The 19,329-nt window shown below is 33.5% G+C and overlaps 1 protein-coding gene across 3 annotated transcripts in view; it reads right to left on the minus strand.

Annotated features, from left to right (window-relative positions):
• Positions 1–19,329, minus strand: part of EPHA5 (EPH receptor A5) — a 327,487-nt gene that overhangs the window by 46,612 nt on the left and 261,546 nt on the right. For 2 of the 3 annotated variants that reach the window (XM_053655038.1, XM_053655036.1), the window contains 2 exons: positions 10,434–10,499; positions 791–858 (listed from right to left, as the gene is read on the minus strand). In XM_053655038.1, the coding sequence (XP_053511013.1) occupies positions 791–858; positions 10,434–10,499 (134 nt within the window). The remainder of the gene's footprint in view (positions 1–790; positions 859–10,433; positions 10,500–19,329) is intronic. The other variant, XM_053655037.1, reaches the window with a different exon arrangement.

Genomic DNA, 19,329 nt, shown 5'->3' on the forward strand with positions numbered 1-19,329 from the left:
ATCTGTGCTACTGAATGGACCCTTCTGTTCTATAAGCCTTCATCACATTTAAAGCAAACAATTTGACCGTCACAGTGTTATTGAGGATAAATTACATTAAATAACATAATGTTATGAAAATAGACTTAATGTTTTATAACATGACTCATGACTTTAATGATTTTAATCGTTGTGATTGTGGCAGAGTAACAACAATAAAAGAAACTCTTTTTGTCATTTACTTGACAAAACAACTCGTACTATAATATTAATGATGAATAAACATTAAAATATCATTAATAAGAAATCATTTACTAATTTTTAAGGGTCATTGTCAAAACTTGATTTTCTGCATTTCTTAGAAGTTTAGAATTTTTCAAGTCATTCGAACCAAGGTTGCTGCTATAGATAGGCTCTGCTCAGGAAAATTCCTGCTATAATGATAGAAAAAGAAAAAAATACTGTGAAATTTCATTCCTATAATCTGGTGATGTTATTTAAAAATAGATTTCTACTGAAAGTGTTGGTAGCAATTAGAATTGGCTTGGGGATTTGGTTTAAAAAATAATCACTTTACATTAAGCAAACAACTTTATTTTAATGATCACAATGAAAGTAGAAAGTAAAATACTGAATAAACCATCTCTCTGTTGCCTAGGGTTAGCTTGCAGTGTCCCAAGCTCTTATGTTTTCCAGGAATATAACAAAACACATTTTGGACACATTTTGGTAGAAATCTTGTCTGAAATGAAACCAAAACAACGTCTCCCCCAGTTTGTGTTCCTTTGAGTTTTTTTTACAATTTGCTTACTGTGCCCATTATGAAAATGCATCTTTTCCTCTTCTGGGTCTTGCTTTGCTTTGCTGTAACCACACCGCCTGGAACAGAGTTAACTACCATTAGTCCCATCTCCAAATGGTGAATTACATCAAGCCGGGAAGCATGAAATGCAATTGAAATGACTGCAACCCTAACTGATTTTTATACAGTATTATAAAATAACAGCAACACTCCTTTGAGTAGCATTATTCTAACCAATATCCTTCACTCTTTCACATGTTGCACTGAGAACTTTGAATGCATTTGAACCCATTTTTTAAACTTTTCTTCAGCAGACCTCTTACAACAGATAATTTTTCTGGTTCCACTTTCCCTTTTGTATTTTTGGCAGCTTAGGAGCCACTGACCCTTTGCAGGATGAACTGCCCAAAATGATTCTGATCCATTAATCTCCCACCTTCAGCCCCTTACTCTGTATCTGTTGTTTTCTCCTGTTTTGGAATCCTTAGTTACCTGACACTGGCTCTTTTCCACTCTCATCCACTGAGATCACTATCAAATGGACCACAACCTGAACTCCCTCTAAGCTCCACTCTCCAAATCTTAGCCTCTCCTGTTTTTCTCAACTACTCCCTAATTTGCAAGTTCTTTTAACCTGCTTTTATTGCTTCAAAAAGCTGTCCCTCAATGGTTCACTCATGACATAGTCATATCTAAATCCAAGGATTTTTATTAGCTTTTAATCATTCATGATTTACTGAAAATCCCTGACCACTTCTTTTTTGATAATTTTTGCTCCTTTCTTCACTATGTCCGTAGATCCTCTGCATGAACTTCTCTGATTTTCTCCCCTCAACCCATCCATTTCCATCCATTTAATTAATTTCATCTAATACATCTAGTTGACTTCTTTTGAACTTTATACTCGTATTTCTTATAGATTTATTTTATAGGGTTATTCACTGGCATTCAAACTCAAAGATCTGAAACAGAAATCAATATATTTCTCTTTACTTTTCATCTTAATCTGTCACCTTCTTTTCCTGTTAAAAACACTGTGATGGCCTCGGTCCCTTAATATCAAAGCCCTGTTCTCTTTGGCCTTACAACAAATTAGTTGCCAAATCCCAAGTATTACGTAACATAAATGTCTTATAATCCATCTTTTCCTTCTCATTAACTCTATTTCTTCTTCAATTAAGGTCTCGTTATTTTTCAGGTGGGTTACTATTATAGTGTCTCTGAACTGATGCTCCTGCTCTGTTTAACTGCTTTCCCAAACTGGAGTAGACATGGCTGATGCCAAATTACTGTCAATAACATTATATTGTGTAGCTATCTTCGTCAAAGTCTTCAATAAAATAATAAAGATTCCTAAATGTAGCTCTAATGAACATTTCTTACATCATCTCCAACTGTTATCTTCAAGTATGCTAAATGAGACTTCAAGATATTTCTCCATGTTTCATACATTTGAAAATACTGAACCTAGCATGTTATTTCTAATAATTTTCACTTCAATTTTGGCAAGTATGTTTTTTTTTTCTGATACCACAATTTAACACAATCTTTGACCCTCTGAACTCTCTAACTTTTTGTACCCCTGTAATGGTATTATTTCCATTTTATAATGCAATGTAGTCATTTAAATATGCTTTTGGATGTCTTGCTACTTGTCAGTTCTTAAATGACAGCAACTAGCATCTATCTGTAAATTTCTGAAGTAGTATATTGCCTGACTCAGAGTTGACATTAAACATATTTTTCACATTGATGAATGAACAAATGAATGAGTAAATGCTATTTCAATTGTCTCTATACAGTGACAAGTGTTTGCAGAAGAAATACACTGATGAATACTAAAATGATATGGTACACCATAATTAACCACATAACATAAAAATAGCTGACTGAAATAAAAATATTTAGATTATTTTTAGTAAAGCTCAAAGGAAGTGAAATTACTGTCCATAAGCTATCACAACAAAATTTAGTTTATTAACTACAAAATTTCCATTTATTTCTGTATAAAGAAATACAGACAAAATGATAGACTGACAAAATACTTTCATTACAAAATTGATTGAAAACTACTATGTGATTAATAACATGTCCCGTTGACATGTACTAATGAAGATTGGTCCTTAGTTGCATATTCTACATTGTTTTAAAATATATGTATATTTGGTATGAAAATAAAACTCATTTTTCTATATAATTTCTTAGTGGATAATTATATACATATTATACAAAACAGATAACACAACCAGCCTTGTTCCATCTTTGAAAAAATTTATCTTCATTTTATCATCATAAATTAGAACTGGCAATTTATTAGTAAAGTATGCTAGAAAATTTGAGTAAATCTGAAATAATATGAGTCATATACTTAGCATATATAGTGTTCTTCAGCGAAGAACAATACACAAACACCTCACCACAGTGCAATGGAAAGAAAACAAATAAAGTTTACTGCAATCACATTTGTTCTATCCAAGTTGACATTTGTTATTCTGACATATTGCTCTTTTTAAAAATTTTTTTCTTTCAATCTTTATGTATGTCCCCTACAGTAAAGTTATTGATAGCTTTATTTTTACCAATGTTCTAAATACAGTTGTTTGAAATCATTCTTAGATCTGTGTTGTTAATAGTGACAAAAAAAACTTGCTAAAGGGAAGAGCAAAGAGTCCTAAGAAGTAAATTTGTTCCTGCAGTTTACATTAAAAAACAAATGTCCAATGATTTTTTGTTCTATTTTTTTAAATGTCATTGGAATTTTGATGGACACTGTATTAAATCCCTGTATTGCTCTGGGCAATGTATACATTTTAAATGTGTCGATTCTTCCAATCTATGAACAAGAAATATCTCTTCATTTCATTGTGTCTTTCTCAATATCATTAGTGCTGAATAGTTTTGAGTATATAGGTCCTTCCCATCCTTTGTTAAGTTTATTCCTATTTTATTCTTTTTGTTGCAATTGAAAAATAATTTTCCCCTTTTCCCCAGAAGTTAATGGAACACTGCTCAGCCCTAAGAAAAAATGAAATACTGCTAAATGCAAAAACATGATGGATCTTCAGAATATAATGCTGAGCAAAAGTTAAGAACCATATGGTTTCACTCATGTGTGAGACATAAAACTGAAAGCAAAGATGAACAAGTAAACAAACAACAACCCAAAAACTCATAGACGTGGTCAATAGTATGGTGGTTACAAGAAGGAAGCGGGGGACATAGTGAAGGATAAAGAGGACCAAATATCTGGTGGCAGAAGAAGGCTTTAGGAAGATGGGCACTCAATGTGATATATAGGTAATGTATCATAAAACTGCACACTTGAAACCTAGATAATCTCATTAACCAATGTTACCCCAGTAAATTTAGTTAAGAGAGAAAAATTTATGTCAATTTTAAGTTCAAAAAATATTAAGCTTTCAAACATGTTTCCTCAAATAGCCCTTATCCTTAAGTAAGCCTTATACACAGTTAAATTGTATGCAAATTCCTCACATGAAAATGGAAATAAAACTTTGGATCTCATCTAAAACATTACTTGGGAGTACCTTGGTAAGGAGTGGTTAACATTTTAATACCTAGGGTGAGATTCGGGAGGGCTATAGAGTTACTTTTGACTATGGGCATATGTGGAGCACTATAGCATACACAGTTGCATGTCATATTAACATATACGATTAAGTTCTGGAATCCCCCCTTCCCGAGTGTATCATTAAAACAAGCTTCCACAGTATCAAGTGAAAGTGCCGCTGGCAGAGACTGGCATTCAAGCAGTGGTTCAGCCTCGTTAACAAAGCATTGCAGGAGCCTGTTCATTCAGTGTGACCTTCTGTACGTGGTCCAGATGCATAATTTTAACCCATCAGACAGAGTCAATAAACATGTCATTCTATGCATAGATTATACCTCCTACCTTCTAGAACCATTTTTTTCCTGAATGGAAAGGAAAGCATTTCTTCATTTTGTTTTATAGCACAGTTTGAATGAGCTTTGATATCATTGTACTAAAAATATCCATAGTGTTTGTAATCAGAGAAATCATCTTCTAGTCCTTTATACTCATTTTCTTCTAGAAAACAGTGTTGTTTTATTTTTAGTACTAGAGATGAACATGAGAAATCATATAAAACATAGGTGTAATTCAAATTCATTAATATTTACTAAGAGGTCCTGGAGAGAGACTTAAGATATAAATATAGCAATTACATTATAGGTAATTTAGAAATCTATTTCCTCTTACATCTATCCGAAGAATTTGAATAACACATCCTGGGTGGTATTAATCCTGATCTTAAAATCCAGGCCTCAATTGTAACATTCTAAATTTGGATATGTGTAATTCCCTTTATACATGAAATGGTAAACAATAATGTTTATGTAGAGATGAATATTGTAATGAGTAATTTAGTTCTTGGACATAAATTAAGGATTTGATAATTAATTTAAGGTATAATGTCAAGCCCTCCAGAGCACAAAGTGATGCACAGAATCAGTAATTTACTAAATGGCAGCCTCACAGCCTGGGGGAGAGGTGAGTGAATGAAACAGCCAGAGGAGACTGTAGATCCTTGCCCAACCATAGCTTCCACAGAATTGCTTTAGTCTACAGAAATAAAAACTGGATATAAGCTTTTTTTACCTTAATTCTAAATAAGGTTGGGAGGGGTGAGTTGGTGGGAGAAGGAGTGGTTATGTTTTTTATTTCTTTAAAATAGTGAAAATAAGTAGTCACTAGATAAGAAATACTCATATGTGGAATGTTCCTCTGTTTTCCAGAATGATTAAGACTTTCCTTATACTTTAAAACAAACAAGCAAACTCACATGGCGGCAACTTGAAGTGAAAATTATAGTAGATATATTTTCCTTCTGGAAAATGAAAGGCCCTTGTCATTTTAGTTACTTAAAAAAACACATTTCTCCATGTATGGACTCTGTCTTGTTTTAACTTAGTAATGATCTCAACCACTGCACAGTGCTGGATTTAAGCATTTTATTGTTGGAATCTTGAAAAAATAAGTTATAACATTTTGGGAAATAGGTTAACTTTTTCACTTCAGGATTCTCTTCAACTGAGCAAAGATAGTTTAAATAAAAACTCAGCTAACTCAGCCTCATAAAATAAAGAAGTATATGGACATTAGTTTATTAATGTATGTAATAAATACTGAAAATAGAGTGTTTTATTTTACAGGACCGCAATCTTTACTAGGAATGTCAGTGAGAATGCAGTAAAATGGGACCTCTGATGATATTAGGCTGCCTTACAAGTAGGACCTTAAGACACTCATTCATATAGTCCTCATTTGTATATACAAGCACTGGGATTCTGAGTTCCTTACATATGAAAGTTACACAAAAAACACAAATGATCTGCTATTGTTTACTGAAAATTCTCAAATATACTTCTCAAGGGAAAAATGTACCCTTCTTGAATATGAGATTGCAATGATAATTATAACATAAAAGGAGGACATAGACTATCATGTAGCCATCTCACATTCTATCAAGGATTCTAATTATTTGATGCTGAAGGGTAATGTGGGAAGTTAACTTATTTTATTCCTTAAATATCATTTGTTATTTGTATAGTCTAAAAGACAAAGAAAATAGCACTCTAGAAATAACACCTTCCAAAACAGTGCAGCATATATGAATTTGTCAATTGTTCATTAAAAAACTATTCAAATCTTTTTGGAATTCGCAATAATAGGAAGATGAATAATTTTAAATAATTCAATAAACTGAAAGATGAATTATAGACTTTTCAATATTGAGTTGTATTTCAACTGACTTAGAAATTTAATATAAATACACGTTTATAAATTATTATATGTGTGGATTGTCTTCCAGTTTTCATTAAATTTTGTTTTAATGCTAGAGTAACACATTTTTATTAATTTTTAAACTATTTCATGATGTGAACATTCTATATCTAAATTACAGTAGTCTAGGATTCCCTAGAAAAATAATTATAGAGTAGCTTACAAAGCAAGACTTCAACTGGAATTTAATATATATTCTATATACAGTAGGTAAATCTCACATCTGCTTGCTATGAGAACTTTAAATAAGATCTAGAATTATTAGAAACATATGACTTCATTTTGTATATATTTTACCTAGTTCTATAAAGTAAAATAGTGCTTCTACATAACTCTCCAACAGAAATTGTATGAAGATGAATGAAATAAGTTGTGTTAAGTGTGTGTAAAAATAAAGATGTGCCCACTACAAATTTTAAAAAACTTTCAGTTAATACAGAAGAAGAAATATGGTTCATTTAAAAAATAGGATAACGGTTAATGTTTTCTGATACTTTCTGTCAGAATTATTTTTTTAATTTTAATGTCTTCATTAGAAGATAGATTTCATCCATTATGTCTCTGATTTAATTTTTTTAATTCTAAAAATATGAGGTGATTTCCTAAAATCACAATCTAGGTAAATTAACAAGTTAAGAACATAGTATCTTTACTTTCAAAAAGTGAACCCATTTTTTTCTTGCTTTTTAGACCCATAAGAAGCAGTAATATGAAAATACTACAAAACATAAACACTTATAAGGAAAGAAACTAGTCTGACAAAAAAATGCAAGAAAACTACTTTGGTATATTTCTGATTGACTTTATAATAATTATTGTTCTATAAATATACATATTAGTTTCTGTAATTATAAACACAAATATATACCAAGGGAAAATTATATAATTTATAAATGTTGTATTTGAAATTACACACATTGATATCTTACATTAAGAACAATCTATTTAACACCACATGTTTATAAAAATAGACATCTTTTGAATTGAGACAATGATTAGAGTCTCAAGCCAGTTGTAATGGTATAAAGGTCACTAACAAAAAACACCTCTGCTAATAATGGAGGCACTCTTAGGCATAGGGTGCCTGGAATCTGGCATTTGTGCTTCATGCAGAACTGTTGCAGAAAGATCTTCCATCCCTGAGCAAATATCAGTCAATGCAGGAGAAACACTTGAAATGTTACCACTGCGTGTAGCACGTGCACAGACGGCACAACAAAGTGGATGAGTGCAGTGATGAAAAGTAATTCAAGATCAAGGGTGGCGTCATGCAACTACCAATACAAATGAATGGCACAGCATACATTAAAAAAGTAACAGAGCAAACTTGCATTGAAGAACCAAATATCTGATCAATAATTTCAAAACAATGCTTTTCAGACCATCAAATTTCCACAAGGTGTATCGTGTATGATTACAATGGGTAATTTTCATGTATATATACTGCATTATATTAAGGTCAAAACTAACCAAATAAATATTCATGAGTAGTCTTTCATGAAGTGAAAGACAAAAGATTCCAAAATTTAAAAATATATAATGATTCCTGCTTTATGATTGTAAATATGTCTGTTTACCAATGATGATGATAGACTGTGTTTTGGGAACTATTTATGTGGTAATTGACATGTTGCTATGATTTTACATACAAAATTATGTGACAAGATATCATGTCAGGACATCTGACTCTATTTTGCTGACTCTACTAGGAATTTATTCTTACCCTTAATTTCTACTATTAGGTTGTTTTCTCTCACAGGGTTTACATTAAAGCCTTTAGATTAAGCAGACAGTGTCTTTAATTAAAACCTCATAGTGGCTTGCAATTACAAAGGGGAAGTTCAGAAAGTGTAGCAATAAAGATTTTCTTAGCTTCCATTCTTCCCCAGTAATAACTGTGAATAACTTTCTTACTTCTAATTTATATAATCTCAATTAAAGTTTGTTTCTAATCTCCTGTTACATTTTGTTTTGTAACGAATTATAGAAATGATCCCTGAAAGTATAGTCTTACATTTTGTTTTGTATTATACTAAAATGCATTAAAAACTCTGGCTACTCCATAAATCTGTCCACAAAAACTGTTACCATTGATTGGGTACCTAAACACATTAATGGCTATTTTTTTCTTTTTTTTATTGTGGTGCAAACACACACATACACACCCATACAGGCTCTCACTGCCTCCATAATTACTAACATTATTTGAAGATATTAGGAAAATGATTTTGTCTTATGTTTCCTAGTGTGTTCTCTGTGAAGGAAGTGTCCTGCCTTCCTAGTTTTCCTCCTTTGTTTTATAAACCCCTTGAAGCCAACTACACAGTAGAAAAATGATAGTTTTTAAAATTAAGCATTTTAAGTCTGGCTAAAGTTGCCTTTTGCCAATAATTTCTAAATCATGACTTCATATGTGTTCATTAGATAATCTTTCACATTTACTTCAAGATCTATCTGGATGTCAATCTTTTTTTTTACCCCAGGGTAAAAATTCTGTCTATTCTGCTCTACTGATGATCTATCTCTTATAACAGTATACTCCAGACTCAAGTACTTTAGCATAGAAAAAATTCACAGTGTACAGCTATTTATGTTATACTTTAGCATTAGCAAATTTGGGGATTTTGTTGGTTTATCATTAAATTCACAGTATCAAATAAGAATTTCCTGGGTAAATTAAATAATTCAGAACCAATGTGCATTTTCATAGTAACTTCACCTTTTTTTCAAATACAGAAATTTCAAAGTGCTGAGAAAAACATACTTTAATATATCTGTGTTTGTTGACGCTCTGTTTTCTCAGATCTTTGTATGCATTACAGCATTTCCTCATACCCGCACATGTGTGCGGATCCATTCATACTGCAGGTTTTTCAATCAACAGACATTAATTCACGCCTAGAGCATACAAGTAACAATTTTAAATGCCCCAAGGAAACCCTATAATTCTCTAAAATGCATTTCTGAATACCTTTTCTTGGCATATTTTGACTATAAATAACAACTTGATACCATAGCACACAGATTTGAACTCTAATCTAGAAATAAATTATCTGAAGTATTTCAGTTCTTACAAGGTTGTTCACTAGTGTGCAGGAGTCCCTCTGAATCTGTGAACAAAGTTCTCTGGTCTTATGTTCCAGCCTACAATTTATAGCTATAACCTGGATACATATTTAGAATTTGCATTTGTAAATACTTCAGGATATCCCATTTGGACACTAATCCTTAAAGTATGCATACTTTATATAACTGATATCAAATTAAGTATATCACTTCTAGTATATAAAAAATTCAAGCTTAAAACTAATAAGTAAAACACTTAAACACGGTTCTATTCTCTGATGCCATACGAGTTCACAACAATTATGAAAATAGAAGAATTCAGTTATGTTATGGTCATTCCATGGTACCAAGAGACAGAAAAGGTGACTTCACCTTGACAGAAGTAGCATGCTACTTCCATGTATGATATGGTTCTAATCTTTATGGAATGACAGAAATAGAGACATGTTAAATGAAAAACAGGTATTTTAACCTCACGACTTCCTGATTTAAATCAGGAACACAGTTAATGCCTTGGAAGAGAAGTATGAATGCTCAACACAAGGATGACAGGCTGTATATTATTTCATGTGAATTTATTCATTGTGAAATCACTTGTTAAGATTCCCCTTTGGGAGTCAGTTTCATTCTGTTCTTCTATTAAGGTGTATAACTGGCATGCCAACTGTTAAAATGTACACAAACAAAGAAAAAAGGGATGCCGACAATAATACATAGAGGTGGGACGTCACATAGGAGTGAAAGAGGGTGGGGAACACTAACCATATTAGGCTTGGATGGGCAACAGCGCACAGGGAAGAAGCCCTTCCACAGCCACATTCGCAGCAACTGAAAAGCAAACAAGAGAGCCCAAGATAAGGAAGAGGTCCCACTCCCTTAATACAGCATAAAGACACTCTGAACTTAGACAGGAGTCTGCTTGGCTTTTCAAAAACACAAATCTCCAAATGCATACAATTAATGTTTTCCACAGTGCCTTTCAAATTAAGAAGCATTTTATGGAATTGAGAAATACAGAGCCGTACTAAATAGTTATTTTTTAAATTTTACTTAAAATGATTAGTGGGATATAATGAGCAATACATTTGCTTATGCAATTAATATATACATACAAAAATGTAAGCCCATTTAAATACGTATCTCCTCAAATTTCCTGCAAATTTTGTATTCAGAAGACATTTTAAACAGTCCTTTAAATACATGTTTTGCTAGAGCCTACAAATTTGAGACGGAGAATAATGTCTCCCTCTTTTGACCCACTGATTTCTTATGCCAGTGGCATTATTTATTATAGCCTAGTGAAAATGCTCTGCTTATGTGACTTCAATCACTTAATGAAGGCTATCAATTTAAAATTTATATTTTCAGATTTTAAAAAGGCATCTCCCAATATATATTTGCAGAGCTATTGCTATGTTAAAAAAAATAAGCTATATATAATACGTGCACTTTCTGGATGCTGAAACATTCGAGATTCCTTTAAATTTTTCACATATTCATCATAAAAAAAGACCCAGAAAACACCAAGTAAGTTGTCTAATAAAATGTTCTTTATTATTGGAAACCACATCAGCTGATGGTAGAATATAATATAGAAGTTATTTAGTGCCTCAATGCATTCAGTTTTCAGTATATTTTATGAATACCATTTATAGTTATTTCAAGACAACTGTAGAATGAACTTAGTAATAGACAAGCAAGTTTGGGCTTATGTCTAAAATCTACTTTGAAATTTAGTCCTTTGACATGTATCTACTCTATTTCGGATTAAATAAAGAGAAGGAAATAAAATATAATGCTAGGTAAGTTAGACAAGTATTTCTAAATCAAATTCCAATGTATCTTTTTCAAATACAAAGTTGGTTACGGTCCATGTATTTTCTCTGAACCCTTAATGGTATTTCAATTTTTAGTGCTGCTAGATGACATTCAGTTGTCACCAAAATGGGCATCCTAATAAACAGAAATTGCTACAACAATACTCATTTCCAGTTCATAATTTATATTTTAAAGAATATGCCAAGAAACTAATGTCACTATAAAGATACGGAAAGACAAAGTTACAGCACATCAAAATGTGAAAGTAATTACAAAGTAGATAAAGCATCTGTGAAGTACTTTGGTATATCGATATATTTGCTTATAATTATACTTATTAATATAATTATCACACATTTATTAATTATATAAATTATATAAAATATAATTATAACACACTTATTAATGGCATTGAATTATTGATATATATGTTAAGTTCCCCACTATTTCTTTTATATCAGCATTCAGGTTAGGAGTTGATGAACTATGGCCCATAGACCAAATCTAGCCCGCAACTTACTTTTTTAAATGCAGTGTTATCAGAATCAGCCACACTCATTACTTGTTTATGGCTTCTTTAGTGCTGTTACCACATAGATGAATAGTTGTTAAAGAGAATGTAAGGTCTGCAAAGCTTAAAACTTTTACTGCTTGACCTTTCAAAGGAAGTCAACCTTCCTCTTTTCCTAGACTGTGAGTTTCTTGAGATGGGGATCATTCTTGAATTAATTTTTCTTCTTCACAGTATAAACATAAGTGACAATTTGTAAATAGTCAGCATTTTACTGTAATTGTTATTAACAGCACAGATATCTCTATTAATAAGAAAACTTTGCAATGTGTTAATTTCAAACACTACAAATCCAACTCAATAAATAATAAATAAATAATAATTAATTGTTGACAAATGCACCTGATTGAATTTTAGTGATAATAAAGATGATGCCGTCTCCTAATAAAGTATAAACATCCTATCAGATGAGTGTGCACAGTTTTGCACCCTCAGGTAGGATTGTGCTTAAGAAGGCAAAAAACTTCATGCTGCAGCCATTGCCAAAAAGGATTTGCTTCATACCTGGTTCCGGGACTCAGAATTCCCATTAATGGGTGTATAAGTAATATTTTGTCCAGTCCTCTTAATTTGAACAGTTATAATAAGGGTGTTGTCCTAAAAATTAGTATATACATATAGGCCCACACGTACACACATACAATCCACTAAAATGTATACCTAAAGAATTTAAATCATCATGCATATTATCAGAATGATAATTTGTCACTTTAATAAAGTTTAATCAAAATAAGAAATCATGTAAAATTCATCACTTGTATGTCTATCTTTTCTGAATCCTTGTTTCAGATTTTGGGCTATTTTCTGTGATTTGTTTTAAGATGACATAAATAAATTCCCTCGGGTAACTTAGTTAATCATTTTTTGTTTCAGTTGCCAGATAAGAATTCTATCTCATAGGTTTTGTGAAAACAAAGTGAGAGAATAAATGTATTCACTTTGGTCAGTATCTGGCAGATCATATGTTTTGGGAGAAAAGGTGTAGGCTATTACTCTTAGTAATATCATAATTAAAGTAATATGATAAATTGTCATTACAACAGAAAAATTGATATTTTTGTGAGTCATAATATTTGCATACTAAATATTTCCATTTATAATGTAGCTAAATAAATAATTACATTCAGACCAATTTATATAAATGCAAAATAGCCAGTGGGATATTTTAAAAAATCATATTCATGAAAGGATTTAGTAATCAGAACATACTTTGCATTAATATGTTATTAAGAAAATTAAACCTGAAGTTTCTTTTCTAAAAATATCTGAATTAAGATAAATCCTCTAAGTTATCTGAATCCTCTAAGTAACCCTTAAAATAGCTTTAGCACCTCAACACCAGATGGTATAAAGTACACGTTCTTTCCTTAATCAATAAATACTTGCAGAGGTACAAATTGGAAATGCTTGCAAGCCTCAGAGGTAATTTAGACATAGAAACCAAAAATAGGTTAAAAATAGCAGCTAATCTAATGTATGTGAACTATGATTCAACGCAGGGGACATCTGTGTCTCTAGTAGCTTCTAGCACCTGGAGGTCTGTAAGCGACTGCATGGGGCTGTAACAAGGTCATTATTATCCAAGCTTAAAATAGTTTAGCCCTCCCAGCCTTGCAAACAAAAATTGTTGGTTTTTGTTTTAAGGCTATTTTGGTTTGTCTTTTGGTAGATTAATACATGATAACAGAAGCTTTCTAGGCCCACAGGAGAGTCAAATGAAATTACTTCAGCCAGACCTTACACAGAATTAATCAATATATATATGAAGTGTGTCAATATAACATCATCTCCATCCTACCAAAGCCAAGTGATTGTAACTCTGGGGAAGAAATTCTCAGATATTACATTGGAGAAGCAAGACTATGTGCTGTGGATAAATGATGACTTAAATTCTTAAACAAGAGATCATACAGCTGGATAAGAAAAACGCTAAGATCCTAACAGAAAAATGACAGGCAGGCAGGAAAAGTAATTTTACAAAAGAAGTACTTTAGTTAGATAGAAACTATTTTCTGTTTACTTTTTTTAAAGAATAAATTGAAAAGGCTGCATAGTTTACCCATTTCATTTTTACATTTTAAAATATATTTTATTGATTATGCTATTATAGTTGTCCCAATTTCCCCCCCCTTGCCCTCTCCCCTCAGGTAACCCCTCTCCTTCTAGCAATCCCTTCCTTAGCTTATGTCCTTGGGTCATGCATGTAAGTTCTTCGTCTTCATTTTCTATACTATTCTTAACATCCTGCTATTTATTTTGTACATACCAATTATGCTTATTAATCTCTGTCTCTTTGCCCCCATTCTCCACCTTCTCCTTCCCAGCTGATAACCCTTCAAATGATGACAATACCCATGATTCTATTCCTGTTCTGGCTGTTTGTTTCTTTAGTTAACTAGTTTGTTTGTTTTAGATTCAGTTGTTGATAGTTGTAAATATGTTGCCATTTTAATGTTCATAGATTTTATCTTTTTCTTAAATAAGTCCCTTTAACATTTTTTGTAATGCTAATAGCCCTGGCTGGTGTGGCTCAGTGGATTGAATGCCGGCCTACAAACCAAAGAACTGCTAGTTCAATTCCCAGTCAGGGCACATGTCTGGATTCCAGGCCAGGTCCCCAGTAGGGGGCATGGGAGAGGCAACCACCCACTGATGTTTCTCTTTCTTCCATTCCCTCTCTCTGAATACATAAATAAAGAAAATATTACTTGCTTAATAATGATGAACTCTTTTAGCTTTACCTTGTCTGGGAAGTACTTTAGTCACCCTTCCATTCTAAACAATAGCTTTGCTGGATAGAGCAATCTTGGCTGTAGGTCCCTGCTTTTTATCAATGTGAATACTTCTTCCTAGTCCCTTCTTGCCTGCATAGTTTCTTTTGAGAAATTATCTGACAGTCTTATGGGAACTGCTTTTTAGGTAACTCTCTGCTTTTCTCTTGCTGCTTTTATGATTCTGTATCTTTAACCTTTGACATTTTGATAATGATATTTCTTGGCGTGGTCCTCTTTGGGTCCAAGTTGTTTGGGAATCTCTGTGCTTCCTGGACTTATATATTTATCTCCTTCTCCAAGTTAGGAAAGTTTTGTTTCATTATTTTTTTCAAATAAGTTTTAAATTTCATGCTCTTCCTCTTCTACTTCCGGCACCCCTATAATTTGGATGTTGATACATTTAGAGGTGCCCCAGGGGCTCCTTATACCATTCTCATTTTTTAAATTATTTTTTCTTCTTTATGTCCGGCTTCAATGCTTTTTTGCATCTTTCTTCCTTATGATCTAAATCTTTGATTTGACTCCGATTTCCTTCCCTTCACTTTTTGTCCCCTGCGGATTTTTCTTTATTTTACTGAGTGTAGCCTTCATTTCTTCCTTTCTGTTGTTGTTGTACTCATTGTTCTTTGAGCATCCTGATCACCAGTGTTTTGAATCCTGCATCTGATAGATTGGTTATCTCTGTTTCACTTGGTTCTTTTTCTGTTTATTCTTTTTTTAAACAGTCTTTCACTTGGGCCATATTTCTTTGGCTCCTCATTTTGGCAGTATCCCTGTGTTTGCTTTTGTGTATTGGGTAGAGTTGCTTTGACTCCTTCTCTTTGTAGGGAGACCTATTGTAGAAAAGGCACATACAAATTGTGTGGGGCAGAGACTTAGGTAGTGGACAGGCCAGGGCAACTCACTTCACTACTATGTGGCTCTCTCGTGGGGAGGGCTCAGAGAAGGAGCCATGCCATTGCCTGACTTTGGAGGTTTACCCTGCACTTGCCCCATTTCCAGTCACTTCAACCACTTCCTGTTTGTGAATGGCATCCTTCCAGCTGTTGTCCTGGTTGTGAATATCAGAGTGAGCAGGCAGATTTGTGTCCGTTCTAAGTGTCTGTGGACCCTTTAAACAGAGCCTCCTAAAAATCTGGCAGTGTCTTCCACCACCCCAACCCTCACTGGTTTTTACAACCAGAAGTTACAGGGATTTATCTTCCTGATGCTAGAACCCTGGGTTGTGTGGTCTGGCCTGAGGCTGAGATGACTGGCTCCCAAGGTATCCCTTCTGATCTTTATCCACCACCCACACATGAATGCCAGGCTTCCATTGCCGTTCCGCACCACACCATGTCTCTGGCCTCTCTGCCCATCTTAGTGACTCTGCCCCTCCTACTTATCTGGATGAATTGGGCTTTAAATAATTTTCTGACCATTCTGAATGTTATTTGTTTAGAGATCCACTCCTAATTCTATGGTTGTATGAGGAGACAAGGCGTGTCTACCTTCACCTCAACTTGACTGTAAATCCCATAGCTTACCCATTTTATATAAGACAGCAACAGAAAATGATGGTACTTAATGCTGAAGAAAAGAGTGGAAATTTTGCCCTCATAAGTGACAGGTCACATTGAAAAATGAGACCCATCTCTTAGCCAACTATCCTCCAGAACTTATCAAAGGATAATAGAATGTCCTCATCTTTTGACAATACCATGTAGCAGAAGAGTTGATTCTGAGATTTGTGCACTGACTAGGACTATTCCTGGATGTATCCATTACTAAATGAATAGTTTGGGTGAACTAGTCACTGATGTAAATGAGATAATAATAGCAACTATACTGCATAGGGTTGCAATGAAGAATGAATTTAATAATACATGTAAAGCTCTCTGCATAGTCATAGACTCATAGTCAGCATTTTAAAAGCTTTTTGGTTTTGTTTTTTAATTTAACTGATATAATAACCTGGGCATGGAGCATGGTGCAGATAATATGCCTGAGGCTGTCCATAGATTTTACAGGAAGTAAATAGCTAATAACTCTTTTGCAGTAAACCAAATATATTTGTAGAGGCTATGATGCAGTAAAAATCAATATTGTATAATATAACATAATATTACTTTTCTTAATTAGGTAAAAATTGTGCAGAAAAATAAACTTATAGTATAAAAGTATATCAAATCTCTAAGAGCTATTATGTTGGAATGTTACATTAATTTACATTATGGTCAATTTTAGTTTTCTCTGCTTTCAAATTGCTTGTGATTATTTAATTTTATACTCTACAGAAAATTAAACAAAGCCTTTAAACAATTTCAGTTATAATGCTTATCAGAATGATAAGAATTTGGACATGTAACAAATATTTACTATAACAAAAGAAGCTGAGGAAATTGTTCACTGATACTTAACACTGACAATGTTGTTTTATACATTTATTAAAATGTCTCATAATGCAATCTTCTGTACCTGTGTCTTAATTCACTGACACTCTTCTAATATCTACTACTGACTTCCTGATGAAGCCAGGCTAAAACTCTGTAGAAATGTCTTTTTTGCAAAAAGTGGGAAAGGGATAAAAAACATAAAGATCACATATGTGGCTCCCAAACTCTACTCTTTATTCCCCATACTTCCAACATAAAGTCATACAACTATTTCACCCACAGGAGAGAAGGTAATGCAAAGTGGCTAGAAAGACCTTTCTATTTTATTTCTTAAGTGTGTTTTTTAATAACTCTGTGGGGAAAACTACAACTACAGCACATGCTGGGATTTATATGTGCAATCCAATCACTATTTGCCAGCTGTAGTCTAAGCAAACTGGAATAGGATACAGTTACATGCGGCAATTTTTAAAATCTTTTTTTCAGTTCTCCGTTTATTTCTCAGTGTAGAGCTTCTTACCCTCCCATGATGATTATAAATGTCTTCCTGTTGCCACCTGCATCTCTTAGTCTTACCCAGTCAAGTTCCAAACCTGGCACTCTCATATCTTGATATGAAATAATAAGAAACACACACACACACACACATACACACACATTAGTTTCTTCCCTTAGTTCCTGATGCAGAACTGCTAAACCCTTGCAAATAAGGATGCTAAGAGACTCCTTTGTTCTCATTCTAAATTTCTTGGACTATCCTGGTTGGTAAGACCGTTTTTTTTGTTGTTGTTGTTCCAATGAGGTGACTCTTGGTAGGCTCCTAAACCGAGGCTTGTCACCAAAAAAGCCAAATAGTGATTACAAGCTTAGAATATTCAGCTTCACCCCTCATCCTCCAGAGAGGGGTGAAGGGCTGGATACAGTTAATGATCAATCATACCTACATAATGAAGCCTTCACACAAGTCTCAAAAATAAGGGATTCAGAGTTTCTGGGTCGGTGAACTCATTCCTGTACTGGGAGGGTGTCACACCACTATTCCGAGGGACAGAGAGGGCCTGCACAGAGGAGACTTACAGACTCTGCCCTGTGTGTTTCCTAATCTGGCTATTTGTCTATATCTTTTATCATATCATTTACTATGCAGTAAAATTGGTAAGCCCAGGAGTATGGTCCCAGAGTTCTGTGAGCTGCACTAACAAACGACTGAATTCAAAGAGATGGGTCAAGGGAGTCTCTGATTGGTAATGTGAGAATAACATAAATGCAGCTATTTTAAAAAGAAGGCAGAGCTGCCATCTCAGAACTGCCTGGGCATCTTATGCCTCAAACCTTCAGAATCTCAAAAGTGGGCAAAATAACCCATGGATTGTGCTTAAAGAAACATTGTATCCTAAACAGCTGCTTACAAAGATAATATGAAAGCAGACCTTAAGACTAACGACATTCAAGACATTCTTTAGAACATGGCTGTTAGCTTATCTGTATCTATAGAAATATCTTCTTTCTATTCACTAATTGTTCCCCTTCCTTTTCTCATAAATACCCCCGACCTCGCTTCCTCATGGAAACACTACTTGGGTTTGTGCCTGAATAGTGTTTTTGGAATAGCTGTTTCCTTATATCTCAAATAAAAGCTTGTTGCCTCTCACTTTATCTTTCTATTTTTAGGTTAACAGTAGCCAAGTGGGACGGAAGTGGTATGTAAGTTCTCGACCTACTACTTGCAATTGGTATCTGAATTAGGAGGACAGTCTTCTGGGGCTGAGCCCTTAATATATGATGCTTATTTGCATAGTGTCAGGAGTGAACTGAATTGTGGGACAGCAAGCTGATGTCACAAGGAAGTGTTCGGTGTGGAAAAACAAACACACACACACAAAAGGAAAAATAAACTAAAAACAATCAAGTTCCCCCCAACACACATCAGGTATCAGAAGTAGTGTGAATTTGGCAATAGTGTGGCAGTAAAGTAAGAACACACTACTTTTTCCTTGTTTCCTGTTTTAACACTGAAATGTCCTGTTATAAGATTCATCATAGAGATAAGAATGTTGAGACTCAATGAAAGGAAAGGGCTTTCCCGAGATGACACTGATAACAACTTAAAGAGGTAAAAT

The sequence above is a fragment of the Artibeus jamaicensis genome, unplaced genomic scaffold (assembly GCF_021234435.1).
Source record: "Artibeus jamaicensis isolate MK-2021 breed Jamaican fruit bat unplaced genomic scaffold, CSHL_Jam_final contig_908, whole genome shotgun sequence".
In the NCBI taxonomy this organism is placed as follows: domain Eukaryota; kingdom Metazoa; phylum Chordata; class Mammalia; order Chiroptera; family Phyllostomidae; genus Artibeus; species Artibeus jamaicensis.